Source organism: Ananas comosus, linkage group 23, assembly GCF_001540865.1.
Source record: "Ananas comosus cultivar F153 linkage group 23, ASM154086v1, whole genome shotgun sequence".
NCBI lineage: Eukaryota > Viridiplantae > Streptophyta > Magnoliopsida > Poales > Bromeliaceae > Ananas > Ananas comosus.
In genome coordinates, this window is record NC_033643.1 from 6,351,882 (window position 1) to 6,379,549 (window position 27,668).

General features: G+C 36.6%; 1 protein-coding gene across 3 annotated transcripts; it reads right to left on the reverse strand.

Moving 5' to 3' along the window:
* LOC109727993 (probable serine/threonine-protein phosphatase 2A regulatory subunit B'' subunit TON2) lies at nt 568-27,486 on the reverse strand. Of its 3 annotated transcripts, XM_020258244.1 has the most exons (13): nt 27,261-27,486; nt 24,160-24,245; nt 23,874-23,936; nt 23,650-23,748; nt 21,815-21,856; nt 20,827-20,985; nt 19,392-19,463; nt 19,184-19,316; nt 18,972-19,036; nt 14,140-14,215; nt 5,049-5,150; nt 4,097-4,289; nt 568-1,211 (listed from the first exon to the last, which is right to left on the reverse strand). In XM_020258244.1, the coding sequence occupies exons 1-13, from the start codon at nt 27,328-27,330 to the stop codon at nt 974-976; spliced, it is 1,398 nt and encodes a 465-aa protein (XP_020113833.1). In that variant the 5' UTR covers nt 27,331-27,486; the 3' UTR covers nt 568-973. The 3 variants fall into 3 exon arrangements, with proteins under 3 accessions (XP_020113833.1, XP_020113834.1, XP_020113835.1); XM_020258245.1 differs by lacking the exon at nt 21,815-21,856 and having other exon boundaries at nt 27,261-27,485; XM_020258246.1 differs by lacking the exons at nt 23,650-23,748; nt 23,874-23,936; nt 24,160-24,245; nt 27,261-27,486 and having other exon boundaries at nt 21,815-22,986.

Below are 27,668 nucleotides of genomic sequence, written 5' to 3' on the forward strand. Positions count from 1 at the left end.
CATATATATTTAGGATTTAATCAACCTCAGCGTTTTAGAACATATAACAAGGTGCAATCAAAATCAAACTCAAGTCGATCGCTATGTGAAAAATCCAAATTCAGTTAGATTGCATATCATTAAACTGGGCGCCTTTTCTTTTCTTTTTTTTTTTTTTTAAACAATATTTAAGCTTTTTCCATGCGTACTGAAAGTATGCCCCCTTTTCAAGCCATATAATTGTAAACAATGTATATGATAAAAATTCATCCTTTATTTGATACTGGGTAATTTCATTATCATTATCATAAAGGTCTCTTAATCGAAAGTGCTTTAACATTTTATAGAGATAATTAACAATAGATGCTTGTATCTACTGAAAACTATGAATCCTCAATACCTGAGACATATTTGAATATTTATTTGTATAAATATTCGAATACTACCCGGTAGAAACTAGAAGAATTAATCATGCAATGTGAGTCACTCATAGTCGCAGACAAGCAAATTAGGGCTAAATTTGAAAATTTTCGAGCTTTTAGTTGGAATCTACTTAAATGACAACAATGTCGCATTAACACGCAAGCATAAGAATCTACTTAAATGGCACTGTGATCAAGATCAGTTATTAACCAGCACTGCTGCCTGCACCCCAAGCTATAGATGCTCGAGATCAGTTAAAAAGATTCCCTGAAATCTCAACAAACTCTGACAACAAACAGCTTCATTGACATGTACAAGGAAGGAGCTCACACTTCCATGTAGCTGGATTGAAATCCAGCTGAGAGGAAATTAAGATGTCCTTTCGCAATCAAGTCATTCACTTCACTGCAGGGAAAATGCACAGCAGAAATAATTCAGTTTTACATATAATCACAATTAGCAGCTCCAACGGAAAAGTCCAAACAAACTGATGCCATGCCCACAACAAACCACCAGCTCATTCTGTTCACGTATGACGTATCAGAAGATCAGGGAACCCAAGAGAAACCGCTCACTCCTCCACCGGTTCTTCCTCCTCTTGAAGGAGGTTCTCTCGGTTGTCGTGGGCCCAGAAGCCGCGCACATCTATCAGCATGCTGGCGATGGTCCCGCCCTGCTTGCAGGACAGAAGATCGCTGAGCGTGATCCTCAGGGGGTCGGCCGGCTTGACCATGTCCCATATCTCGTCTCTTACGTCTTCGATGCAGAGCTCGTAATTCCCTCCCTCGATCCATTTCTGATGTACGTCCCTACAAACAAAAGGAAAGAGCAAAGGAATATTCTTATTTGCATTTTGCCCCTCTCAAAGATCAAAATATACAATTTATAGGCCGCTAGCACTTTACCCTCTTCTACGGAGGATGTGAATTGTGATATTTATATGCTGAGGATTTAATTATCAAGAGGGGGTGGTAAAGAGCAAATTGCAATATCGGGGTGGCTCTGTATTTTAAACGCAAAAATTGCTAGGACCAAATAGAACCAAAGGCCCTTAATATTTTAACACTCTTTCTATTTGAGCCCCAATCTTTCAAATGTGTAGCCGTCGTCAATCTTACGCTTTCGGCTAATTTTCATCATCAAATGGATAGAAAGATTCATGTTTCATCCTCTAACTAATATTTGAATGATTTCTGGATTTCTCATGTGGCAATTACATTAGGCCCTTCCATCCAATTTAATCAAACGATTTAACACAAAATGATAAGATTACAACAACAGCTGTAACAATTGAAAAGTTGAGAAACCAACCAACATCGTATGACTACCCAAAACAGAAACATAGAAGTCACCTATAAAGCTTTTATAAGAAAAAAAAAAAAAAAAAAAAAAAAAAGGTTCTCTTCTTGTTCTCTATAACCGAGAGAATGGATTCTCTCATGACCGACCAACTACGAAATTGGTCTGTAAAACACCTTTTAGCTAACTAAATTACTACTCCGTAGCTGTTCAACATTTGAGTCTCACTTTCATATAAACAGATAATCTAGACAAATTTTCAAACAGATGATCCGCTACAGGTGCAACACTTAGCTTACGCAGGATAAATAGCCGGACTAAGTGATAACTATAGTAGCTATTTCCTTTATTAATATCATGCAAATACTGGATTCTCAACTTTCCAATTCTAATATCTCAGGAAAACCAAGTGTGGGTTCCTGATGAAACCTACTAAATGAAAGCAATAGAAAATGTTTTGTCTCTTGAGACCTGCAGCACTTTCTGTTAGCACCACAAGCAGGAAATGACAAACTTAATGTAGGAAGACTGTATCGGGTTGACATTCTAGCTCTTGTATGTCCCCCTTCTTTTCTTCCATGGTAGAAAGTAGTTATTAAAAGCCAACAAGAAAATAAATAAACCAAAGTCCAAACGAGATTGATTGGAGAAAGTTTCTCTGCCTATAATAATTATTAAAACCTCTTTTCTAGAAAGCACTAGGCACTGCCGTGCATCATTGATGCAATTGATTCGATTGGCCTTTTGACAACTTTCTAGGTCTTTCCCAAGCTTGCCATTATCTTTAGAATCAAACTGGTTAATAGATCCTAAACTTAGTTGGACAGCTTTTGAATCTAAATTTCAATTGGCATATACCAGAAGTAAAGTGAATACATGACTAGCCTTTCTTCGACCTGTGATATGCTCTTACTAGTGTTCTAAATAGCGGCCGCTATGGCCGTTATAGCGGTTTTAATGGGTAAACGTTATGCTACAATGTTAAAAATAGAATATAGTGGCCTGAAATCATAGCAGCCCCTATAGCAGCTGGCGCCTGTAGTGGCCCTATAGCGGGATAAAAAGCGGCTCCCTTTTAGACCTCAATTTTCTAAAGATTCAATGGGCTGGTTAAGTCCTAAAATCACTAAAATCTAATGAAATTGTTACGAAATTGTTTTAATAGAAGAAATAAAGTACTTGGTAATGGAGGAAGTACTCAATCATATTTTTTACAAGAAATGAATGAGAAAATCATGGTTTTATTCATGTGGGAAGAAAAGCAACATGGCCACAACACAGGTTTATTGGTGCCCATTAAGGATTATCGCAGGTACGAAGGATCACTATGCTAAATAGAAATACTATTTAGAATATTAATGTAGGGAAATTGAGTATGTTATACTTCTATATTTGGAACTAGTATGTTGTTGCTATCATTTTAATACAAATGCAATTAGGAATATAAGCATTTAAATAATTTATCATGAATTCCGCAATGGGTTTATACCAGCCGCTATGGCGCCCACTATCCGCTATCCGTATCCGCTATCCGCTATCTGCTTTGATACCCCTTAAACACTATGTACCCGCAATCTGCTATTTACAACCTTGCTCTTACACTTCTGATTGGATTATTGAAATTGACAATCATTCTTTCAGCATTTTACAAGCATTGACCTTGTTAGTGCAAATGAGAGGTTGTTCTCCAATGAGACACGACTTCAATTCATACTTCTTGTTGAATATAAATACTAAAAACACCATTTTCTGATAGCTTAAGCTTTTGGAGAAAAATATTTGTTTCGTATGATTTAACATAGCAACAGAGTAAGACTGTAAGAGGTACTGAGTTCAAGTCTCACCAAACTTCCGGCATTATTTAATTTCTTCCCATTTACTTTAAGCCTGCGTCTTGGGTCTATCAAAAAGTCTCAAATCCAGATATGAGGGGGAATGTTGAACATAAATATTAAAAACACCATTCTCTGACAGCTTAAACTTATGGAGAAAAACAATTGTTACGTACAATTTAACACTTCGTAAATGCAATAAATCCTAAACTCATTTGGACAACTCTGTATTTGCAAATTTTGAAACAACATACTAGAAGCAAGAAAGTCATACCCCCTAATTCAGTATTACCAGTTCAACCACTAGCCTACTCTCCCTCTAAAACAAAAATATTTTCAGATCGTCGCTTGTTAAGTCGTAAACGTATGGTTGACTACCTGACTATTTGAGAATCCGCTATAGTTCGAATAATGTCTATACATTTTTATCGCTCATGCAGATTTTCATGGATATAAATGCATATGGACAGTATGTGAGTATAAGTGTAGACATAAATATACAAAAAAAAAGTATTTAAACAAACAGCCTTAACGAGTCAAAATAGTAAACAATTAAAAAGTACCTAAAAAGGGTATGAATATCAGCTGTAGTAAGATAACCCCTTCCTTGGAGATCAAGAGATCTGAATAAGTATGTCAATCCTTCAGGAGTGTCCTTGTTTTCCAGGGCCAACACAAAGTCAAGAAAGCTTTCAAAGTCCATCTCACGAGAATTCCCACCTCCTACTTTACTCCGCCTTACATGCTCATCAAAAACTGAAGAATTGTAATATTGAATTAGGATTACAAGATGTAATCAGAAAGATGCAAAAAGATAATTTTTAATAAAGAAACAAAGAAAAAGAGGAGAGATATGGAAATGGGATTGATTAAGGTGAAATTTTTGATTTAGCAGCTCGACTAAATCTTCTGTTTAATGAGTGAAATTTAATAATAAGATTTATAAGATGGCAACCATAAGACTAGAAAACACGCAGTAAGAACTAATAAGCAGGGACTAAGCATGTTTTAGGGAGTGCATTAATACTATTATAGAGATATAATCAGCATACAGAAAACAATAAGAACAAGGAAAATAAGGGAAAATCTACATTAGATACACAGTTGTGTCACCCTTTCTACTACTCTTTGCCGTAAATTTTTGCTTAAGATGGTCCAACAATTGAACCACATCTCATTACTTGCAACTATCAGGTATAGTTGATCCATCGTAATACGAGTATCTAGAGCACAAAAGTTCTACAGATGCAGCTAGTAAATGCAGCTGATCAAGTTCGACTCTATAAACACAATACATGCCAGGTACTAGCTCTTGTCAGCAAGTACTAGCTCCGATCATAGTAATACATTATCATTCACCTTCGCGTGCTGATGTCATTAGTTAGTAGTAAAACACATTGCAAACTTTAAACATTAATATATTAAAAAGCAGCATATAAGGAATGGAAGAATGAGGAAGATGAGAGGAAATACTATTAGTAACCAGTGTTGTTATTGTGAAGTTTAACAATGTACCTCTCTCGATGAATATCTCAGTCAATGTGCCATCTGCATATTCTTTAAGCTCTTGCTTGCTCAATGTCCCATTCGTATCTTTATCTAGAGCAAGAAACATATCTGCAAAAAAGTAACATAATAAGAGAGCATTCAATAATAAAATTAAGAACAAATTACCTTAATCACACAGCAAATTCAAACCTATGACATAGCTACTGAAAATTTTCCAACAAAATTAGGATATAATAACATTCTTTGACTATAATAGGGTACTTTTTCGTCCTGCCATAGATAACTTGTGCTTGATGGGAAAAGAAACCAGAAAATGAGTCAGAAATAATAGAGCATGCCAAAAATACTCGATCTAAATTGATACAAAAAGAAGCTGAACCATACATAAGGCAGATGCATCATATAAGGACACACGTTTTAGTTTTCGGGAAACCAGCACGATAAATCTGATTGTACAACATGACAAAAAAAGTCTTATTAAATTTATAGATGATGGGACAAAGGCAACTAAGTGCACCATAGACACAGCATAAACAGCTAATAATAGGATTCTACTATACAAGAAGGATGCTACAGCAGTAAATAGCACGAACAGTGGAGACAAATGACAGCTATAACAGATGTTATCTCTCCATGCAGCCTTTTCTTCCATGTTTTCCTTATAGATGTTTGTTATTTTTTCAGGTAAACTTGAAAATAGGGCCTTGGAGTATCAAGTATGGCGCATTCACATTAATGCCCTTTTCCATTTGCATTAATTAAGTGCCCTGAGGTTGAAATTCTGGTTTTCTGCAAGGATCTTTCTGTCAGCCTGTTGGAATTTGCACATGGATCGTGTTTGGAGTATGTTTGAGCCGAGTTTAAATGTAAACTTAACCTAAACCGGTATACAAAGTTTTAAAATCCAACCTAAACACGAACCAAACCCATTATCATATAGCAAATCCCAATCCAAACTCAAATTTGGATGGGGCTGACCAGCTGGTCCTTTGGGAAAAATGGAATAATATAGCCTCATGGCACGTACATGATAGAGACGAAACCATGAGGCATTAATTTAAAAATTCACTATATCACTGGGCTCCTTTCCGAAGTTTACCCTACCTTTTCTTTTTTTTTTCCCTCTCTGTGCTCCTACCATGCTGCGTATAGTAGCTGCTGCTACAAGCAGAATAGCAAAACTCAAGACAATGTGGCAGTGACTATTGTACGTAACAGTACCCATTGCTTCTTTATGGATTCTGATGCATGTAGTGCACTTACCTGGGCTATAGAAGGTTTTGCACATTTAGTACTTTTTGCAGCATAAATCAAGTAATGATTGCATTGTCTGAACTCTCTCCTATGAACGTTCCTCCTTGACCTTCCAAAACACAATCAGATATGAGAGATTATCTAGTGAGATCGAAGCCACTTTCATGGTGGGTTTCACTACTACGAGTGACTATGGGTTGAGTAGCCATTACCTTAATTGTACTTCCTAAAACCTATCAATGAATCTTAATCTATGGTTATTACCTTGTATTTGATCTAATTCAGATTTAAACTTGTTTAGTATATGCAAGAATTGTTTCTAACATAATGATACATCCCTTTGATATAGTTTTGTTTAAATCAAATGGTGGACATGTCACCCTCATTTGGGTCAAATGAAAACAAAATGTTACGGAAAATAACATAAGTCGATTCATTCGTGTAAATTGTGATTCTTCAAATATAAAAATACGATTGAATAATCTAAACAAGTCAAAAATCTTCAGTCGAATCCTCTAGATGTAGAGAGTATATGTGATGTGTTGTTGAGCTATACGCAAATCAGAAATCTACACCTTTTTCTACATCTTTCATATATAGAATAATATAGTTTTATTTTTGCTAAATTCAATATTATTGCACCCTGATGCCTCTATGGTCAGCCAAACATTGGACAAGTGTTCTAAATTTTGTTCCTACTTTATATTGAATTGATACGTATTGTTATCAGCAAATATAATAGAATCTTATTGCTCTGTCAGCTTTTATTTCAAAAAAATATTAAAAGCACTTGCTAGGGAGTGTTACTCATTATATTTTTCTCTGACCGTTTCAAGTTGACAAGGACACTCAGACAACTATTTTGGGTCTAGGAGTTGTTAGCTCTTAAACTTCAAAGGTTGTATTCTGATATAAATAAGCAATTCAATGTATTACCTTTTGCTGATTGTAAATAAAAGTGTGTTTTATGCAGTCCTTGTTTTGTATACCAATGGAAAGATTATGAAAATTAACAATAGTTTTGCCTAATAATTATGGCTTTTGATAAGATACTTAAGAGGGTTGACGACACTTTATGATCAGAGTGTACAAATCTTCTTTACATCTCATCTTACATAGTCAATGAATGATCCCAAATTTGGCGGCAAATCATCACAAATGATGTATCTTCAGTCTCGCTCAGTCGTGTGGAAGCTCCCTAAGAAGTGGTAGGTACTGGCAAGAAGGCTTATTGGGTTTGAAATAACTGAATTCTGTTTTGACCCAAATGGATGAATCTATTTCAAAGCAGACTGGTCCGTCAAAATGTTAAGACCAGCTCTATCAAAACAGACCAGTCCCTCCAAAGTGTCAGGACTAGTCCGTGAATCTGAGACCAATTCTGCACCCTGAAAGGAGTTCAGTCTTTGTGGTCCCTCAATAGGTCTCAATCTATATAGATACCACTTCAAGACTGGGACTGGTCTGTCCAGACGGACTGGTTCTACCCACATAAACACCTTCATAAATCACAATTCGTCAAAGTAGAACTAGTCTGACTTCCGATGCAACTTCCTGAAACTTATTATACTATAACTGTATCTGTCCCTCTCTAAATTGGTTCCACTTCCTGAGCTGTCACAAAAATAAGTCCAAATCAGTTCCTCTGAATTTAAAAGCCTTCAAGACTATCCAAATTCCAAACACTCTACAATCAAACTGAAACGTCTTTAACATGTAGGTAACAAAGTGTGCCACGAAATTCTTACCTCAATAGCTCCGGAGGGTGTGGATTCAAAGTCTTTAGGTCCTAAGTATCGATCTCTTTCAGTCTTCAGTACAACCTCGACAACACTTTATAATGAATGAAATTTGCAAATACAAGAAGTCAAATAGAAGGGCCTTTACTAGTTGATAAAAACAAAATTTACTCTAGGAGTATTAGCCAATCTACTCCGAAATTCTCAATTCACACAATTGTGAGATTGCAACTCAAATTGAGTACAGCCTACATCTCCCACATGCCAAACACTTATTAACTAATTGCTATGCCGTAGCTTTTGGCATATCGTTCCACTAGTTGAAACTGAACTGTCTGTTGGACAAATATTTTTCTTGATAGCACACTAGACAAATGGCAGTTTTTTGACAGTTTTCTAATATACTTATGTAAACACTGGACCTGTGCAAATTGCGAGGTTCGAGTGCTTGACTTGGATTCCGAGCTTTTCCACACTTGGTGGAAGGTCGTAGATGGTATTCCGACCTAAAAGTTCGAAATTTTGGATTTGGCTAAGTCCTAAGAGTTTTTACTCTCGGGGACCGGTCCCTGGTAGGAGAGACCGGTCCCCCCGGAACAGTGTTGCGGCAGGACTTGAGGCAACCGGTCCCTGGCAGGGAGAGACCGGTTCCCGAACGCGTGTTCTGCGGGAGGGTCCTGAAGGACCGGTCCCAGCTAGGACCGGTTCCCGAACGCGTGGATATTGTTACCTAGGAGGGCTTATAGGCCATTTCCTCTCCCTCTCACCCTCATTTTTCTCCCTCACACTCTCTCTACACTCTCTAGAAAGAGGAGGAGTAGAAGGAGAGCAAGCTTGGAGGCCTTGGAGCATCTTCCTCTCCCTCGTTTCTCACCTTTGGTGGCTTAGAGCTGTGGTCGGAGCTTTGTGGAGGATCAATCTTCAACCCTTGAGGATTTTGAGCTTGGTTTGGAGCATCCTAGAGGTATGTGGCTAGTTTTCTTCCTCTAGATCCTAGTTTTGGAGCTTTAAACTAGATGAAACCCTAGATTTTGGGATTTAGGGTTTATTTTGGAGACTTTTGATTTGAGAGCTTTGGGACCCAATTGATGGGTTTAGAACCTTGGTTTAGGTTGGATTTGAAGGACTCTAACTTCCATTTGGAGATCGAGAGAGCTTCCTTCACACTTGGTGAGTTTATTTCTCCACCTTAGCTTGAGATGGTTATTGATTGAGCTTTGTATTGTTCGTAAGGTCCGTTTGACTCTTGTTCCTACATCTTTAGGGTGCTAGGAGACTAGTGGGCATCTTCGTCGGAGCTTACGAAGAGTTGCAAGAGTTGTGGTGGGTTTGACTTCATAAAAACGGGGCAAAATGGCCCCTATGCATTTTGTACTTGTCGTAATCTCAATTTGACATCAAATCCATGCTAAATAGAATTTATGTGAATTTTAGAACACTTAAAATGCATGCCTTATGCATCAGAAAATTTTCACTCTATGTAGTAGGGTATTCTGGGTTTTTAGCATGCATGTGAGAAGTGGTTCTTTTTGGCGAGTTGGGTACTTGTCTCGACGATGAAAATAATTAGAATTATGCATTCATGAACATAATTATCATGCTTAGACATAGAGACCAAAAGTGTCATAAAGGGGCACTTGGACTAGCAAACTATGAAACTGTTATCTGAGACTTAGTGATAGACCATTGACATCTTTTATATTCCATGTTAGAGACATGATGACATAGAGATAGGCCTATGAGAGATGTGACGTATTCCACGTTGTTAGACATGAGGACTTAGTACTTGAGACAGATTTTACGTTACTTGCCATTGTGCTCATTCGCACATGCTTGTGAGGGTCGCTCCCTACAAGCCGGCACTCCGGAGATTGCCATTGCGATACATATTCGCCGTGCGGGATTGGGCGCCGAAGTGGATTGCCGTAGGAAAGGCTCATTCCTAGAGTGGGGATGTTGACTACCACGGGGCCATTAGGCTCGGTATCGGCCAGACAGCCTACGGGTGGGTCTCAGGGCCAGACAGCCTTCGGGCGGGTCTCTTCAGATTTGACTTTGAGCATTTATCATGCCATGTGGACATTGACTAGAATAGTAAACAATGACATTTTTACTATTTAGCTTGTGGACATCATACTAGTGACACTTTGGTCCATTCATACTAGTGTAGCCTTTTATTACTTGAGCAAAATCATGCTAAGTAGAAATATCTTGTGGTAGCAGGTATTCATGTTTATTTACTAGTTGTACTCATCGCTTTTGTTTATACTTATACACTGACCCCCTTTTGTAGCTTTCGGGCCTAGTGGCGCATTTCACTGAAGTCAGTAATTACCCATTGGGAACTACTATTCAATAGTTCTCACGCCCCCTGTTTCGTGGTTTTATTTTAGAGCCTCCGGCACCAGCGGAGGCACGGGATCGCGGCAAGGGAGTCGCATAGCTAGATAGCGGAGCTGCGGTTGCTCCTAGGTGGTCACTCTCTTCTTTTTGGTTTTTGTGAGAGAGAAAGTTTTGTTACCATGTATAGAGACCACCCATGTTTTTATGTTTAGCATTTGTATTTGGGACTCCTATTGTATCACTTTATGTTTTTACATAGTGGATTTAGTTTTATGTTCTTTTCCCATATTGTAGCTTATAGATATACTTTGCTCTGATACTTCTAGATATTCTCCTTTTGTGGCTTTATTTATCGCTTCGTTATTTCTTTTATCGTTTTGTTCTAGACGCTTTGTATGTTTTAGACATACGGCGGGTCTGGGCACGCGCCGGGCGAGCTTCCGCTGGGTTCCGGGGCGTGACAACTTATCTGTGTACAACTTGAACCACATTAGACTGATCGTAGTTTAGTGTTAGTTTCATAAATTCTATGCTACTTCAGCAGCATTTGGTGTAACAATGTCAATGTACCAACATTTTCAATTCTAATATTATATTTACATTTGTAAATTGAAAGTTTATTGCTGTCCATTACATAACATACAAAATTATCACACAGTAGCAGCATACAATATATATCAATGTTGATATTTTCTGAAAGGGGCACTTTCAAATATAACCCTCTAAAACTCCAAAATATCGCAGATTCCCCTTAATCTAAAATATCATCAATACCCCCTCTAAACACATAAACCTATCGTAAATACCCCTCTAAACATATAGACCTATCACAAATACCCCTGCAAACCCCAAATCCGAAAGCCTAAACGCTAAACCCTTTTGTATATAGAAGAGCACTAATGATATTTTACACTTTAAAGGGGTATTTATGAAATTAGCACTCTTGAGGAGGGATTGAAGAAATTAACCCTATCTGAAAAGCACTAGAAGGATGCAAACAAACACACAGAAACAACACAACGATAATCGTAGTGCATGAAGCAAATTCAGAAGTCATTTGAAATTACTAATTTCAAGCACCTACAAATAAGTGGTGCAGTCTGACAGGTCTCAAATTACAACAAAGTTAAATGCAGTGTTCCAAACCTTCGTGGCTGCTGTAGCGGTTTTAATAGGTAAAGAGCTACGATATGCTGTAAAAAACAGAATCTAGCAGACTTGAGATCATAGCGGCTAATATGGCGCAGCTGCTATGGCGATTGTAGCAGCCACTTTAGCAGGACAAAAAGTGGGTTCATTTCGATCTCAATTTTTTTAAGATACAATAAGTCAGTTAAGTCCTAAAATCACTATAATCTTAAGAAATTGCCCTAATAGAAGGAATAAAGTATTTAGCAGGTACCGGAGGAAGTATTTAATCATGTTTCTTACGAAAAGCGAATGAGAAAATCATGATTTTACTTGTGTGGGGTGAAAAGCAATATGACAACAACACAGGTTTATTGGCGACCATTAAGGATCACTGCGGCTACGAAGGATCACTATGCTAAGTAGAAATACAATTTGCAATATAAATGTAGAGAAATTGAAAGTATTATACTTCTATACTTGGGAATATTATTATTATCATTTTAAATACAAATCCAATTAGGAATATAATTATTTAAATAATTTATTATGAATCCTGCTATTGGTTCGTAGCGGCTTGTCAGGACTTAGAGATTTTCTCCAAGATTTCTCTTTGCAATCACTCAAACTCCAAAGCGGATATCTGTCGGAGGTTTTGCCTAAGTCTTCTAGAAGCATCTCTGCGGATCTCGGGACTGACGGAACGGGAACCAAGGAGTCTCTTAGAGTTTCTATGTTTCTAGAAGGTATATTTATTAGGACTCTTGGGAGCTCATAGCCTCCCCTTTTAGCTTGTAGTTTCATACCACTTGGCATCCTTCTATTTGCTTTATGAGCAGCGAGTGGTCTTTAAATAGATGTGGCCTCCACCCCCTCAACTCAGAATCGTCATTTTGTAATCCACTTTCAAGAGTAATAGAAGAGCTTTCTTCTCCCTCTCTCTCTCTCTTGTTCTTAGTCTAGAGCGAGTATGTCCTAACTTAGCAAGTAGAGAGGTAGGCTTACTCACTTCGCGAAGGAAGGCGAGCGCCGCACGGGCTAAAACGAGCAATTTAGCTTAAGTCCGTGACAATTGGTATCAGAGCGAGTTCGTTGCTAGGAAGCCATGTCGACGTCGGACGCTCCCGTCAGTGACGTTGTGCTTGAGCCCAGGGCGACCAAGCGTGGTAAGAGCAAGGAGCCGCGGACTCTGGCAAGAGAGTCTACCTCACTTGAGGAGCGCATGAACATACTGGAGGATTCGGTTGCCAAAGTGGACAAGCACTACTCCGTCCTAACTCGTCATGTGGGGATGTAGGACGGCTACATGTCATGGAGGACAGCGTCACGGCTGCTATTGCCACGTTTCGTGAGCAGCTCGAGCAGTTCCACCACAACCTTGCTCGTCGCGATGATGACAAAAAGGCGCTGATCGAGGAGATCGTCTCCTGCAACGACGAGGTCGATGACCTCAAGACAAGGATGGCGATCCTTGAAAAGGCGGTGGCTCGTGGCGTCGAGACGCAAAAGGAGTACACCCAAAGATCCGCGTTCCTGGACCCCAATGCTTCAAGGGCGCGCGCGATGAGAAGGAGATCGATAACTTCTTATGGCACATGGAGCGCTATCTCAAGGCACTGCGGTTGGAGGATGAGGATGACAAGGTCCAAACTGCTTCCATGTACCTCGCCGACGACGCAATGCTGTGGTGGTGACAGCGTTACGTAGAGGACGCGAAGGCCAATGCGAACTAAACACTTGGGAGGACTTCGTGCGCGAGCTGAAGGCACAGTTCTACCCCGAGCATGTCGAGTACTTGGCGCGGAGGCAACTTCGACAGCTCAAGCACACGAGAACCCTCAATGAGTACGTCAAGGAGTACTCCAAGTTGATGCTTGCCATCACTAGCATGGTTGAGGAGTGCTCCAACCTCTATCTCTCTCTTTTCTTTCCTTCGCATACTTAGTCGTAGGACGCGAAGGTTCGAGCTAGATTCACCTCTCTTTTCTTTCCTTTGCATACTTAGTCGTAGGACGCGAAGGTTCGAGCTAGATTCACTATCCACTTTGACACCCCCAAATGCTGTATACCCCGCTATTCACTATTAACAACCTTGGTTAAATGGATTGGTAATAGAGCTGGATTGAACAACAGATCTGAACTAAGTGATGCAGTCTTACTGATTGATTAACATCTCAAATTACTCTCCTGGCCTAGAAGGATTGTCATCAAATTATTATTCTAGAAGATGGCTTCAAAGGGAAGAAAGGACCAATAAGTTACAAAAAAAGGCGTAGCTAAAATGGAATAATGACATTCGAACTGTTAAACAATTTTGTCCAAAACAGAGGCGAATGGAGGAATAGGAACCACTTAATCTTGTCCCAAGATAAGGCTAAAGGCTTAAACATTACGGTGATGGTTGTGGTTCTTGTCGTTGTCATTGGTTTAGCTGTCGCTATTATTCCTCTAATGGAAACAATGTAAACAAAAAATACAAAATATTGCACCTATTCTACCAATTTATCACCTAGCTAGAGACTAATTTTTCAAACAGCAAGAACACCTAGAAGAAGAAAGTAATGAACAAAATACAAAAGACAACAAAACAAAGAAGATGTGCATTATATTCTCAAAAATTTCATCCCACATACCACATATACGTTGGGCAGACGTCAAAGAAAACCAGTTCTCCGCCTGCTCAGTATCAGTGACTTCTTCCTCACTTTCCTGAAAATAATTACATATTAAACAAAATCATATGACTAAGCAAGGACCTACACCTAGCACATGCAAAAACAAAACTCAGCTATCAATACAATACTTCATGTCAATCCAGAGATGAGTTCTAATCATGCCAGACAAACCCAATCAAATAAAGTTTCTAAAGGCACAGTTAAGCTGTAAAAGTATCAATATTTTATTAAATCAATTCCTTACGCACATTTTCAGGATCACAAGTCCACAAGAAGATGTAACTAGGTACACAAATGATCCTTAATTAAAAAGCCCAGTTGGAAAACCAAATAGTAATGGATTAAAGCAAACAAACAACAACAGAAGATTGGTGGCTAAGTAGAAGAACAATAGTTGGGAAGAGTGAAAATCAAACTAGATTTTTACCAGACCTGATTCCTAGAATCCACAGAATTTGAATCTCATTTTTTATAAAGTTTGTTGTTTCAAACCTTCGCTTTTATTACTCTCGATTTATTTGCTTATTTGCAAGTTTCCGATGGGATTTAACATAATCACTCTATTTTGAACCAAATTTGCCTATAATTCCATAGATTTCAGTTGCGAAAAAAAAAATTAATTCAATTAGAAATCAAGAAGGATTTAAGTGCTGTGGTATAGGGTCGTGCCGAAAACTTGCTGACACGGTACGGCATGGTGCGTGCCAGGCTGTGCCGATGCATGCTGGTACATGTGTGCCGATACATAATGGCATGAAATATTTATTTTCTTTAGCAACAAAATACTCTAATTTCTTATTATATATCTTTATCAAATCTTTTGAAGTTTATTAAGAAAATTACTCACGAATTTAAAAAACAAAGAGTTTTAAGCTATGCCATCGGCATGGCAGCTGTATCTTGCTGATATCTTATTGACACGATACAGGCATGGTGAATAGATGGGCACTTAAATCCTTGGAAATGAGTATATATGCCTGGCATGAAGCAAAACCGATATGAATTCTATTCAATGCTACCTTTTGGACAAGGATAGAACATCATTTTAACATGTTCACACTTTCATAATGAAAAAGCTTACTGGGCTATTTAAGGAACAATAAGATAACACCATAGAAGCGGATTTATAAATTTCAGAACAATACTCATGTTAATTGACATTCCTTTTTATCTTCTACAGTTAGCAAAATTTATCCATGCACATGAATTCTAAAAACATATTTTAACACATAAGGACAAATAATATAAGTAGAAACCCAATGATAGTAAATCGAAGTGATAGATGAATGATTAATACGAACATAAATAATAAAAATATTATTCAATTAAAAGACATCTAGAACTTGTGGTCTAAACAAAGTTGATGCCAAATAGTTTAAAAATGTTGGATTAATAGCCAATATATCTAAAACAATCTAGGATTCAAATGTTTTCTCTAACCTATTCTCCAAATCAATCAACTATAGCTCTTCGAAGAATGCAAGTAAGGTTTCCGCCAATGGACGATCTGCCATCAGAAAATCCGCAACATCAAGCATGGCATCTTTATCAAGCACCAACTTCACAAATATTTCATTAGCTTTTTGAATTCAAGTATTATCTCCACAATTCATCACTACCACTATGTAGAGCAAGTGCAGTATCACAAAAATTTTGTGAAAAGCTTTGTTCACTCCTATAGAAATTGGTGCCTTGTTACCTTTCCAGGATTAGAATTTTAGGTGGTAATACAACAGCTGAATTAATGAATGGTAACAGTCTCAAATTTCAAAGGTACACCAAGTTGGATTGTGCTACAAGCTTGCAGCTCATCAATATCATCATTCAACATTCTCTCATTTTTGTTACTAACGGTGAGAACTTTAAATCTGTAGCTTTGTCATTCTTAACAAAATATCTACATATTTTTCTTCTCTCTAAGCAATTTCAATTTGCGCTTAACCTACTTATGAAATGATTCAAGTATATACTTACATCATTAAAAGGAACTATTAGATTCACAGTTGTACCTCAAAGAGACTATCACAAAACTGTGGGAAAGCTTTAACTTTCTTCCTTGTATCATTCGAGGTAAATCCATTTTTTCCGAACACTTCAATTGCATAATTCATGTGGTGCTGAAAAGTCTGAAGTCAATTGACAATCTTTTCCTCAATAATACTTATTCGGAAATCCTCATTAAGTGCTGCACTTGCAACTTTGTATGCCCTAGAAGTTTCATGTCATTCATCATTCCTTCCAGTTTTTCTTCTCTGAAAAGCTCGAGAAGCAATTTATCCATTTGGATAGTTCATATCAAGAACTTCATCTTCTTTTCAAGCCATACTTCTCTTTTTCTGCTTGCAATTCTGTCTTACTCTTAGTTTACTTCAACCAAATCACATAAATATAAAGGAAATATTACAATGCAATCGTTATGCATCGTTGAATATATTATATTAAAACACCATTTTCGACCAGCTTAAGCTTTTGGAGAAAAATGATTGTTGCACATTATTTAACATGATATCAGAGTGAGAGATCCTGAGCTCCTAGCTTTATTTAATTTCCTCCCATATAATTCAAGTCCACGTCTTAGGCCTATCAAAAGGTCTCTAGCCCAGAAGTGAGGTAGAGTGTTGAAAATAATGTCTATACAACTACATTAAAGAAGAGTTCGGTCACCTCAAAGGGTTTGGAGGCGACATGCGTCCTCCCAATCCACCCATCCCCACTTTAAAAAAATTGCATGCACCTGGTCTACAAGAATATAACATGCACCAAACCTATTTTCTTAATTTAAAACCAAAATATAATTTAACAGATATAATCTACACTATATAAAATGTCTATGTACAAAATATTATAAAGTTTAAGTTCCAATAACAGGGATTTATCAATACGGTGTTTAAGATACAAATATACACCGGGAGCACTGAATCATCTATAAAAAAATTTGCCTACACCCGGTCTATAAATATTACATACACCTACGTATCACGGACACTTCTATAAGTCTCACGTGTCCGATGTGGACACTTCTCAAACGCCCGTTTAATACCGATCCATAGCGCATACAACTAAAAAAAATATATACCTATTTTTATTTTACTTTTTCTTTGCATATGTAATGTACGATAATAAATATTTTAGCTTTTTGATGAATGCATATAATTTTTTTTTGACAATATAAATAAATTATCTATGGTGGAGAATTTTTTTCTTAAAATATATAAACTATTAATGAAAAATTTACTAACTTTCATTCATATGAGAAATACAACAATATTTTACCATAATTAATATTTTATATATAATAAAAATATATTATTATATTAATAATATTATATTTTATAATATTATATTTTATTAGCGACGTTCATGCGGTGTCCGTGTCCTAATATTTTGAAAGCTGCCGAATCGCGGTGTCCGAGTAGTGTCGTGTCCCGTGTCAGTGTCCGTGACGCCTAGACATACACCAACCCTAATTTTTAATAATTAATATTACAAAATTAAAATATAATTTCATCAATGCGATCTATACTATATATATAAAAATTATCAGGGTTTAAATTTTTATATCAGTTTTCTAAAAGATAAAGTGCACAAAATTTACTTATACACCCGATGCGCCAAATATTATCCTTCCCTTTAATGTAGGTAAAAATATATAGATACCCCTCAACTATAATATTTTTGAATTAAGACCCACTCAAGTTCTAATTTCTTTTGTATTTTAATTTTCACACTTAGTTAAATTAAAATTACCAAAGATAATTAAAATTATTAAATCTGGTAAAATTACTAATGAATTTAATGAAATTTATAAAGTTTTTGATAAAATTACTTTAGTCAAAAAAACTAAAAGTTTAGGAAGTCTCTATACATTTTCACCATAAAAAATTTTGGTAAAAAATGTGCAAAGACCCCAGAACTGTTAAGACGCTTTGAAATAGACAACTCAATTTTATTTTCTAACTATTTTTTTATAATTTTTAATTTTTTATGATTAATTTTAGTTAATTAAACACAATATTTATTAAAATTTATACAAAATTTCACCAAATGTTTTTATAAAATAAAATGAAATAACTAATAACTAATAGTTAATATATCTATTAAATTAAGCTCGACTATGGTGCTTCAAATTTTTTAACCCTTGGATCAACCCTTTGACCATTTCTAGCCTTGGATTAATATTTTTTTCTTTTTTTTCACATGTCTTTATAAAATTATTTAGTTACAAACAAGTTCTTACAAAAATTTATGTGACACATAAATCAATTTACATTATTTTTAACTTTATTTAATTAATAATTAAAATTTATTATCAAAATATTTTATATCTGCAGCATTGCGTGGCCATTCACTAGTATTTAAACACTATTTTTCCGGCAACTTAACCTTTTGGAGGAAAATGATCATTGCACCTAATTTAACATGCACCAACCAATGTTACCAAACAACGCAAGATTCCATCATTAGAAACAAGGCAATAGTTTCAATTATATTATAAAAATAACCATATATTGGCCAAACAAATAGCAAGTAAACTTTGATCTGGAAAATATTGTCAGCAACATTTTAATACTTAAATACTTTTGTGCGAGAAATTCGGCTGGAAAAGTAATGTCCTATTCTGACTTCCAACCGAAGTATGCATATTTAATATATATAACACCTTGAATAATAAATCAAGAAACAAAAAAACCGAGAACTAAAGAGAAAAATAACTCTGTATAAACATTACTTCAAGTTGACAAGGTGAATCCTTTATTTCTCCATTCAATGCTAGGCTAGCAAAAAATTACCTGGTGTAGTTCCATCAACTCCTGGAGACAGTTGCTAAGCAATACTTTCTTTATGCATGCCTTCCCTAAAAAAAAGTACGGAAAGTAGGCCTAAGTTATTCATTACCTCAAAACCACATAATAAATATTTACACATAAAGAATCAGAATTCGTGTTTCCTTCTACTCTACAATGAATAAATACTCTTTATTTAACCTGAGTTTGGAGCAAACCTCGCCTATGAGGGTCGCAAAAGAAAAAGAACTTGTGTGCAGCTATTCGACAATACATCTGAACAAATGCTTGTGGCATATCACGAAGTTGAGCCAAATTAGGAATAAGGCCTCTTATATATGCTTCCATTTCCTGCAGTTACAAAATAGGCACTTTAAACTCTAAAAATCACAAAATTAATATCCATAGGTTTAATAGGATTGCTACATGAGGTTGAAGGAAGCCATCAGAATCCTCATCCAGCTCGCTCATATCAATTCTTGCTTGGGTAAGAGAAACCTGACACAAAAAATGGGTTTAGTACGGCATCATTCTCGAAATTACTGAACATATACTAGTGATTTTTCTCCCAATTGTCAGCAATGATAAGAGAAACAAATTAAAAGGCATATTCAATCATGATCAGGCAATTGCTGATTATGGTACGAGGATTATTTAATAGTTCATTATACACTATCAGTTATTAAAGAGCACAACTGAATACATAAACACCGACAAAAAATCATTTATAGATTATTCAAAAAAAAAAAAAAATTCCAACAGTTATGCAAACATTACCTTCAAACAGCTTTCATTTACCAACTTAGCAAGTATAGACGGTTGCCTCAGACAAGAATAATTTGGGTCAACATGCGGTATCATTTTGGACATGTTTCAGAAACTTTGTATAATAATTGAATCATATTGATTAAGCAAAACTGGATCTAGGTTTGCATCTCTGTTTAGCTAGTTGAGTCTGATTGAGTTTAGCCAGCCCAATTCGAATCAATCAGAAAGTCAAACAGTTTCAAATTCAGTGTAATCCATACTGCCCATTGTTCTAAGTATTTACGAACATGTCACATCCCAAGTGGAGTTTTTATGTAGATATGTGAAGGACGATATTTCAAGAGACTTTCCTAGCAAATAAGGGTCATGAAGGGAAAGAAAAGTTAAAACATATTACACGTTACTAAAATAGTCTTCCTTTCATGGTCATCGAAACATCTTTGTTCAAGCATACATATAGGTACATGCTAAAGGGGGAATTGAAGTAGTCTTGAATTTGATGGAATTCTTAATTATCTCCTATTCTTCTTTTTTTCCTCTTCTTTTCTCCTACACACAAATTTCCCCCTCCATTTCTCTATGTTCTGTTGGACTGTTAAAATCTGGCAGGAATTGCTAGATGGAGGAAAGTAAAGTCTATGCAGAACTCCTCTCCTCTTCCGTGCAGTAGATAATTCCAAGGTTCAAATTTTTTGACACTGAACCTTTACTTCTAAAACGCACAGCCTATGATTTCTGCATCAAAATGTGGAGTCAACCTAACTTTCCATTTCATAGACAAAGGAAAAAAAGGAGAGCGATGCAAATAGGATAGAGCTTAACTGGCTGGGAAAAACTTTGGTGATATATGACAATGATTTATCACAAATTTCGCATAACAATGGGTCGTAGCACAAACATCCGCCAATATTTATGATCATACAACCAATCCAGTCATATCCGCTACTGCAAGTCAGTGAACTGGCCATGCATCAAACTACTAAATTCTAACAAATGCTGCAGTTCATATCAAAGTAAGACAGCTACAACATAAGATAAACTTTTGTTGCTACAACATAAGATAAACTTTTGTTTTACGGAACATAATACATACTGTTCTCATAACATAGAGGTAGAATGGTAGTATAGCTATTCTTCCAGATTCATCCTTCTCAAACTTCATAAAATTTGAGGGGCTGAAAAAACGCCGACATTTTGGTCCAATCTGCTCCGTGCACACCGATGCAATGTGGCAGAAATCTTCGTAGTTCATCTGTAGAGGCACATATCAACTAACTCAGCTAATAATTGGAACAAAAATAAAAAAAAAGGAAACAAAGAGATAATTATCAAAGAACTATTAAGTGGGAGAATAGTAGTACCAAATTTCTAATATGCAAATGAAGGAATATCATGCAAATAGTGAAGAAGATTGACGAATACTCCTAAACAAGCACTATTCTGAAACTGGACAGCTAGCATCACCACTACTGTGGAAAGGCATCAATTATGTAAATTCGGCCAAACATGATCAAGGTTAAGCAAGATAAGCATCCAGCATAAACTGCATAAATTTGTTTAAGTTATAGAAACTCCTTAAAAAATTTGTTGAAGAATCAAGAATTATAACAAGATCGCGCCCAATAAGCTTCAAAGGCCCATTTGAAAAGATAAATAAGAAAATAATAATTAGTGCCAGAGTATTGAGGCTAAATAAGAATCTGTCAGACCAAGACTTCACTACCAATTTTAGGCGCACACTGTATTTTGTACTTCCTTACTAAAGAGAACCATAGTTTTGAATTTGGAGAAGAGTAATGCTACATGTAACACAAAGGTCCCATAAGTGCAAGTGATGAGTTAGCGCCAAGCCCCATATACGAGTCATAAACTGATATGTTAAGCAGAACCATAGTTACCATACAGATGGGCAAAACATTTCTCATATTCCATCATTTTTGAGTGATAACTAAATTATATATCCAACGAACATTTTAATGAGATCACAAAATATGTTTTCAACATCCAGTAACCAAAACGCAATCATAATCCATCAACTTCAATTCAGATAAGAAGTAATGCAGATAATTAAAAGAACCAACAGGTACTGCTAAACATCTGATCTCCACCAGGTCCAAAATGCTCTGTCCCCAAAAATTGTCAGCAAAAACTCCCATGCTCAAGTATGATGATTCTCCAACAAAAATAGTAATAGCAGAACGGTCAGAAATTTCAGCTCAATAGGAAACACTCAATAAGATGAAAAACAACTTTCCACTACAAAATTCAAGTAGAAAGAAACGTTTCAGCGTGTCATTCACATCCAGCCACAAAAGGCTGTAGCATGATACCAATCTAATAAGCAACATCCCAACAATAGGATCCCTCCAATAATATATAATGCATCCCTTGATAATAAATGGCACGTTTGAAATAACTATAGTATGCATCAATAAAAAACAAATATAATAGACTATCTATGTACTATGTAATGAGTGAAAAACACAGTTGAACAAAAGCAAGGATTTAAGTGTTGTGGCATGGGGTCGTGCCAAGAACTTGCCGACACAGCGCATGCTGTGCGCCGGTCACAAAAAATACTTGTATAACACACTATGACATGAAATATTTATTTATTTTGGTACCAGTACATTCTAATTACTTGTTATATATTTTTATCAAATATGTTGAATTTAAGTAAAATAACTACTTGCTTATTCCACCGAAAATATGATGTTGAGCCGTGCCATCGGCATGGAGGTCGTATCATGCCGATATCTTGTTGGCATGGTACAGCAAGGTACGCACAATCCGTGCCAATCAGTACTTAAAATCTTGCAATGAAAAGAAAAGTATAAACAAAAAATAATTAATTAAACTGATCTACAGTCACAAAACTTAGTTCTAGGCTTCAAAAGAAAACCAATACCTTTTAAATCATCTTTATTGACCTTAAAATGAATATGCTATGGCTGACTTACGGCTAAGTTTGACTAAATTGTAGAAGTTACGTATAGTCCCTAGGCTAAAAAGAATCAAGCCAAATTGAAACTAATTGGATTCAGTCCAATTTGGACGCAGTTAGGATCAATCCAGTCCAGTCAGATTCAACTGGATTCAGTCCAATTTGACTAGGATTGTCGTACATGGCAAATAACAAAAGTTTGTTCAGCCAAACCATTTTAGATTCTAGTATGTCAAAACCAGGAACAAAAATAGATTCCGAACTCCTATTTAAACTTGTATAGAATTTTTATATTTAAACGAGAAACAAACTTCTTATTTCAGGATGTCAGCAACTCCAGGAAGCACCATAAATGGGCAATCTGCAAAAAATGTGTACCACAACAGAATAATGTAAAAATTTAAAAGGCCTTTCTTATGTGGTAACCTACATATGAAACACTAGCTTCAACAATCATAACATGCCAATCTACGTTCAATATTCTCTGGTGACACTGCAGAAATGTAGATTTTGTTCCAGCACGTTAACTTAAACCAACATTAAGTAGTTCAATATGTAACCACACCTAACTCAAGCCAAAAGAAGAATCAAACAAGATTAACTTAATTTCAAGCACGATACAGATAGCATATTTCATTGGAATTACAAGGAAGGCTATAGAATGACAAGCAAAAAAGCCAAGGGAAGGAATGCGAACAATATCTCTACTTCAAAAAATAAAAAGAGAAAAAGAAAAAGAGTGCATTAGAGAAGGCGCAATTAGGCAAAGAGATGAAATAATACAGTTAAGCTATCGATCTGCAAAACAAGGATATATAAAGGTTAAAAATAGTTACGAAAACATGCAGAAGGAGAAAAATATAATTTGGAAAGTGTCAGTGTCATGTTTCAGACAATCATAGGTTCCAGGGATGGCTAGAAAAGGAGCATATAATGACCAAGTAGAGAGGAAAAAAAATCAGACATACAAACCTTTTCAGCTCCAGTGGCATCATCAATCACACAATTTTCCCGAAGACATACCCACATTGCATCCAAATCATCTGCATTAAGCAAAAGTTCTGATTGCTTCTGCACTTTGATAAGTAGAGTTCTTGTAAGACAATAGATCCAGGAAAAGATAATAACAAGCGCAAGAACCAAAACAATATTTTCATTATAGGCCTGCAACAATTCAGTCAAATGTATGCTAATACCTTTAGAAATCGGTATTTCGCCAACCTTTGAACCCTATGACTGATTGATCCTTCCTCAGGTTTCTGATTGACAAAATAAAATATACATAGGAAAGTAATTTTAGAATAGCTATAAACAATTACTAAAATCAGAAGCAACTAAAAGTCAGCAGGCATTACAAACCAAGTAGAAACAATATAAAGTGGCATAAAGAGATTTACTGTCTTCACATAATAAATCCTTTATTTTCAAAATGTAGATGTAAGAATATAAAGAAACCAGCCAACAATGGACACAGTTGCATGCCTTTTTGTAGAAGCTGGGAATTGAACCAGCTTCTTTCTGTTGCCGTTCCTTAAATATCTCAAGCAAAATCCTCTTTGTTTCAAGTTCTGTAAGTCACAAAACAATAAGCCAAAAGATGAGTCAGAGTTTGCATAGTTGTGCCAATGCATGAAATGTTGCAGAGAGAGACAAGCACCAGAAATATCAAATACAAGCAAAAGATTAACACAGCTGATTCCTAACATCAGCATCACAGATTTACTACAAATGTTCCTAGTAACATTTTGTACACCATAAGCAACCTTTTGAACCCTGGTCTCTGTCAGAAGGTGCTGCTTGGATGGAGACGTAAAATGTGCCATACCACATGGTGCGACTGAGGCATGCCACAGGGCGATAATTTAATCCTTGGCTACAGTAACTGTGCTACAAGACTGCACTACAACGTGGCAACAATACAGATACAGTACTTCTTCCATCACAAGGAAATAGAAATTCAAGGGCAAGGGAGACTTAACCCCCTTGATTAGCATAGATACAAAGCCCCAGCAGGCCAAACTTGAGCTCAATGAGTATGGGGTCCAATAAGAGACCTTGCATATTTCTAGCGCATGAGACGGGCATAGTAGTGAATAGGTGGGCAGAGAAAAATATGAGTTAAGTGGGAAGTAAGACTAAGTAACAAAAAAATGTTAAAAGATGAGAAGAATAAAACTATTAGAGTTAAGGGGGGTAAGGATAGCGGAAGTGCTGACCCTGACTTCTAGTAGCTCATGCTTGGAAGCAGAGAAGGTTGTGCTCTACAAGATGAGCAATTCAAAGGCGAGGGATCAAACACACACAGATTCGGGGACCTGTAAAAGTCTACTCATAAAGGACGAAGAACATTGCATGTAGTAATTGATTCTAAAATGTTATCCATGTTTCCCACTATTTCGCAGATATTTTGTGTTATTCATATGAGGTTAGGCATCCAATGAACAATTTCTTGTCTTCAAGTAGGCCTTTCGGAATTTGTAGATAGCTGTTTACCTGGTTGTTCTTTCCATTGAAAGGCATCAAAACCTAGGATCAAGATTACATAGGCAATTCATGTCGTTAAATTATTTTGAATGTTTGGAGATGTTCTACATAGGATTTGATTGCATAATAGTTGAATATTGTGATCCAAAACAGAGATAGATGCATACAGAGGTTGTTTCTTCTCACATAAATAGAGAGATTTGAACTCGGCCACAGACTAAACAAGAGACACATCAAATTTCATCTAATTTACTAAATCAAATTAAGTTCAGAACAAATTAAGATTGTATTGTTCTATTTTCATCCAAATGAAGATTTTGTTTTCCACTTCTTAGTTTGTTTTCTGAACTTCAAAGTTTTTATGTTCATCCATATGTTTCGGTGATAATAGAGAGCACTAATTTGTTACAACTTACAACTGCTACTCAAGTAGAAGTCCTAAAGTGATAAATAAGTGCAAATAGAGTACATAGCACCCAAAGAATCTTATCTCAATAATAGAGAACTTTAGAAAAGTTGGAATAATTTTGATATTTCTTCTGGGGGATCATATTGACTTCTTTATATATTTGGCATTGAAATAAAATTATTACTTCTGTCTTATGTTCTTCATCTTCCCTTTCTTTTCTTTATCATATTTCTTCCCACTATGTGTCATTCCCCTGTTTGATCTCTTTTATGATTTAGATGTCAGCAAAATAGTGCTGGTTTTGGTAGCCTAAACGAATCATCAATTTCTATACTATATTACTATGCAGCCTTCTTTAACTCTATCATCCATAAAATCCTGAAAAGAAAAATCTCTACTTATCTTACAAACCTGAGGTAGCATCAATATTGCTCCCTTGAGCTAGAGAATGCATTTTAAATTACTTGTTTCTGCTCCTAAAGTGAAACTAACCTAGGAACTGGAAAATCCGTGAAGTAAAAGATATCTAAATTTGTTTGTTTGTACCTATAAAGTTCCGATAGTACTACATTGCATAGGTTGAAAAATAAAATAAAATAAATAAAAGGACGGAGCCAGCCAAAAGAAAAAAAGACTATTCTTTACCCATCAAATGAATCGTCAAGCCATCAGGCTATTCACTATTCAAGGCATTACATACTCTCTCATATGACAAAATGAGCCAATCTCCATTCATGTCAGAACATAACTAATCTATAAAATACAACGAAATCTAAAATTACCACGCACCGGCTGACAAACCAATATGTTCCTTATATTAGGCATTTCAAATTATAGAAAGTGGTATTATTATTTTTGAATATTTTTATTATTTCCAATAAATTAGATTTTATGTTTAGAGCATATAAATAAGTACTTGTAGTGTTTGCGGAATAATAAAGTGTTAGTCCCCTCTCTCTCTCTCTCTCTCTCTCTCTCTCTTCCTCTTTATCCCTCCCTATCTCTTTAGGAAGGATCTCTCTCTAGGAGGTTTGGTCCCTTCAAAGTGATTGTTTATCACCATCTATACGTTAGAACCATACCAGAAACCCCCCAAACCTCTCTACCCCCTGATACCTATCTTACATTGAGGAGGGCATTAGAATCGACGTAATTACAACTAGACATAACCAAGCTTAAAAAGATGATCAGATCCGCCGCCCAGCCGTCGGCTCAATTTCTTGACAGTAGATTCCCCTTGAAACAGCCCAGGGGTGTCGCGCATTTTGTATTTTGAAATGGCAAGTTTGTTACCAACTAAGCACGGCCACTTGTATTAGAAACGACAACAATATTCCTAACAGTGGAAATTGGGGATGTATGATGATTCCCACGACTCCACAGCACCTCTTTCGACTTCCCAACTCGAGCTGCATCGCATCGCATCGCAATTTGAATGTATGTCTTGAATAGAAAATTTGCGGGATTCCCGAGATATTACAAGCCACAAAACGAACCGGCCCGGAAATGTAATCAGTCTGTAATCTGTTTCTAGGCGGCAGATCCCATCGCAATTTTGCCCGATCCACACGCCCTCCTCCTCATTCGAAACACACTTAAATCAAACGAACAACACAGCGAAAAGGAGCTAAGCGGTTGCATTTAAATGATCGAAAGAAAGAGAAGAGGAGAGAGGGCGGCTGCCGCTGACCCATTAGGGCTTCAGAGCCGAGGCCGGCGCCGGATCCGACGAAGCGGCGGAGGTTGCGGACCCACGGCATCGAAGACGCCGCCGGGATCTTCTTCGTGGCCGCCCTCCCCTTCGCTCATTGGCTCCGCTCGCGGGCAGGGCAGGAGGAGGAGAAGAGAGGGAGATCGAAAACCCTAAAACCTGAATTTGTGGGGTTTGGTTGTGTGTGTTGGGGTTGGGGTGGGGGTGGGGGATTTTCGTTCGGGCGGAAAAGGAGAAAGACTGTATGAGAAGGACTTTTTTTATAAAATAATCATGTGAAAATTTAAAATTTTCTAAATGACTCTTCAGAAATTTTATTTGAGAAACTAACTCTCCTTTTGCCATATTGGCGCCGTATCAGAATTCTTTTAAAAGCGGTGTATCGTT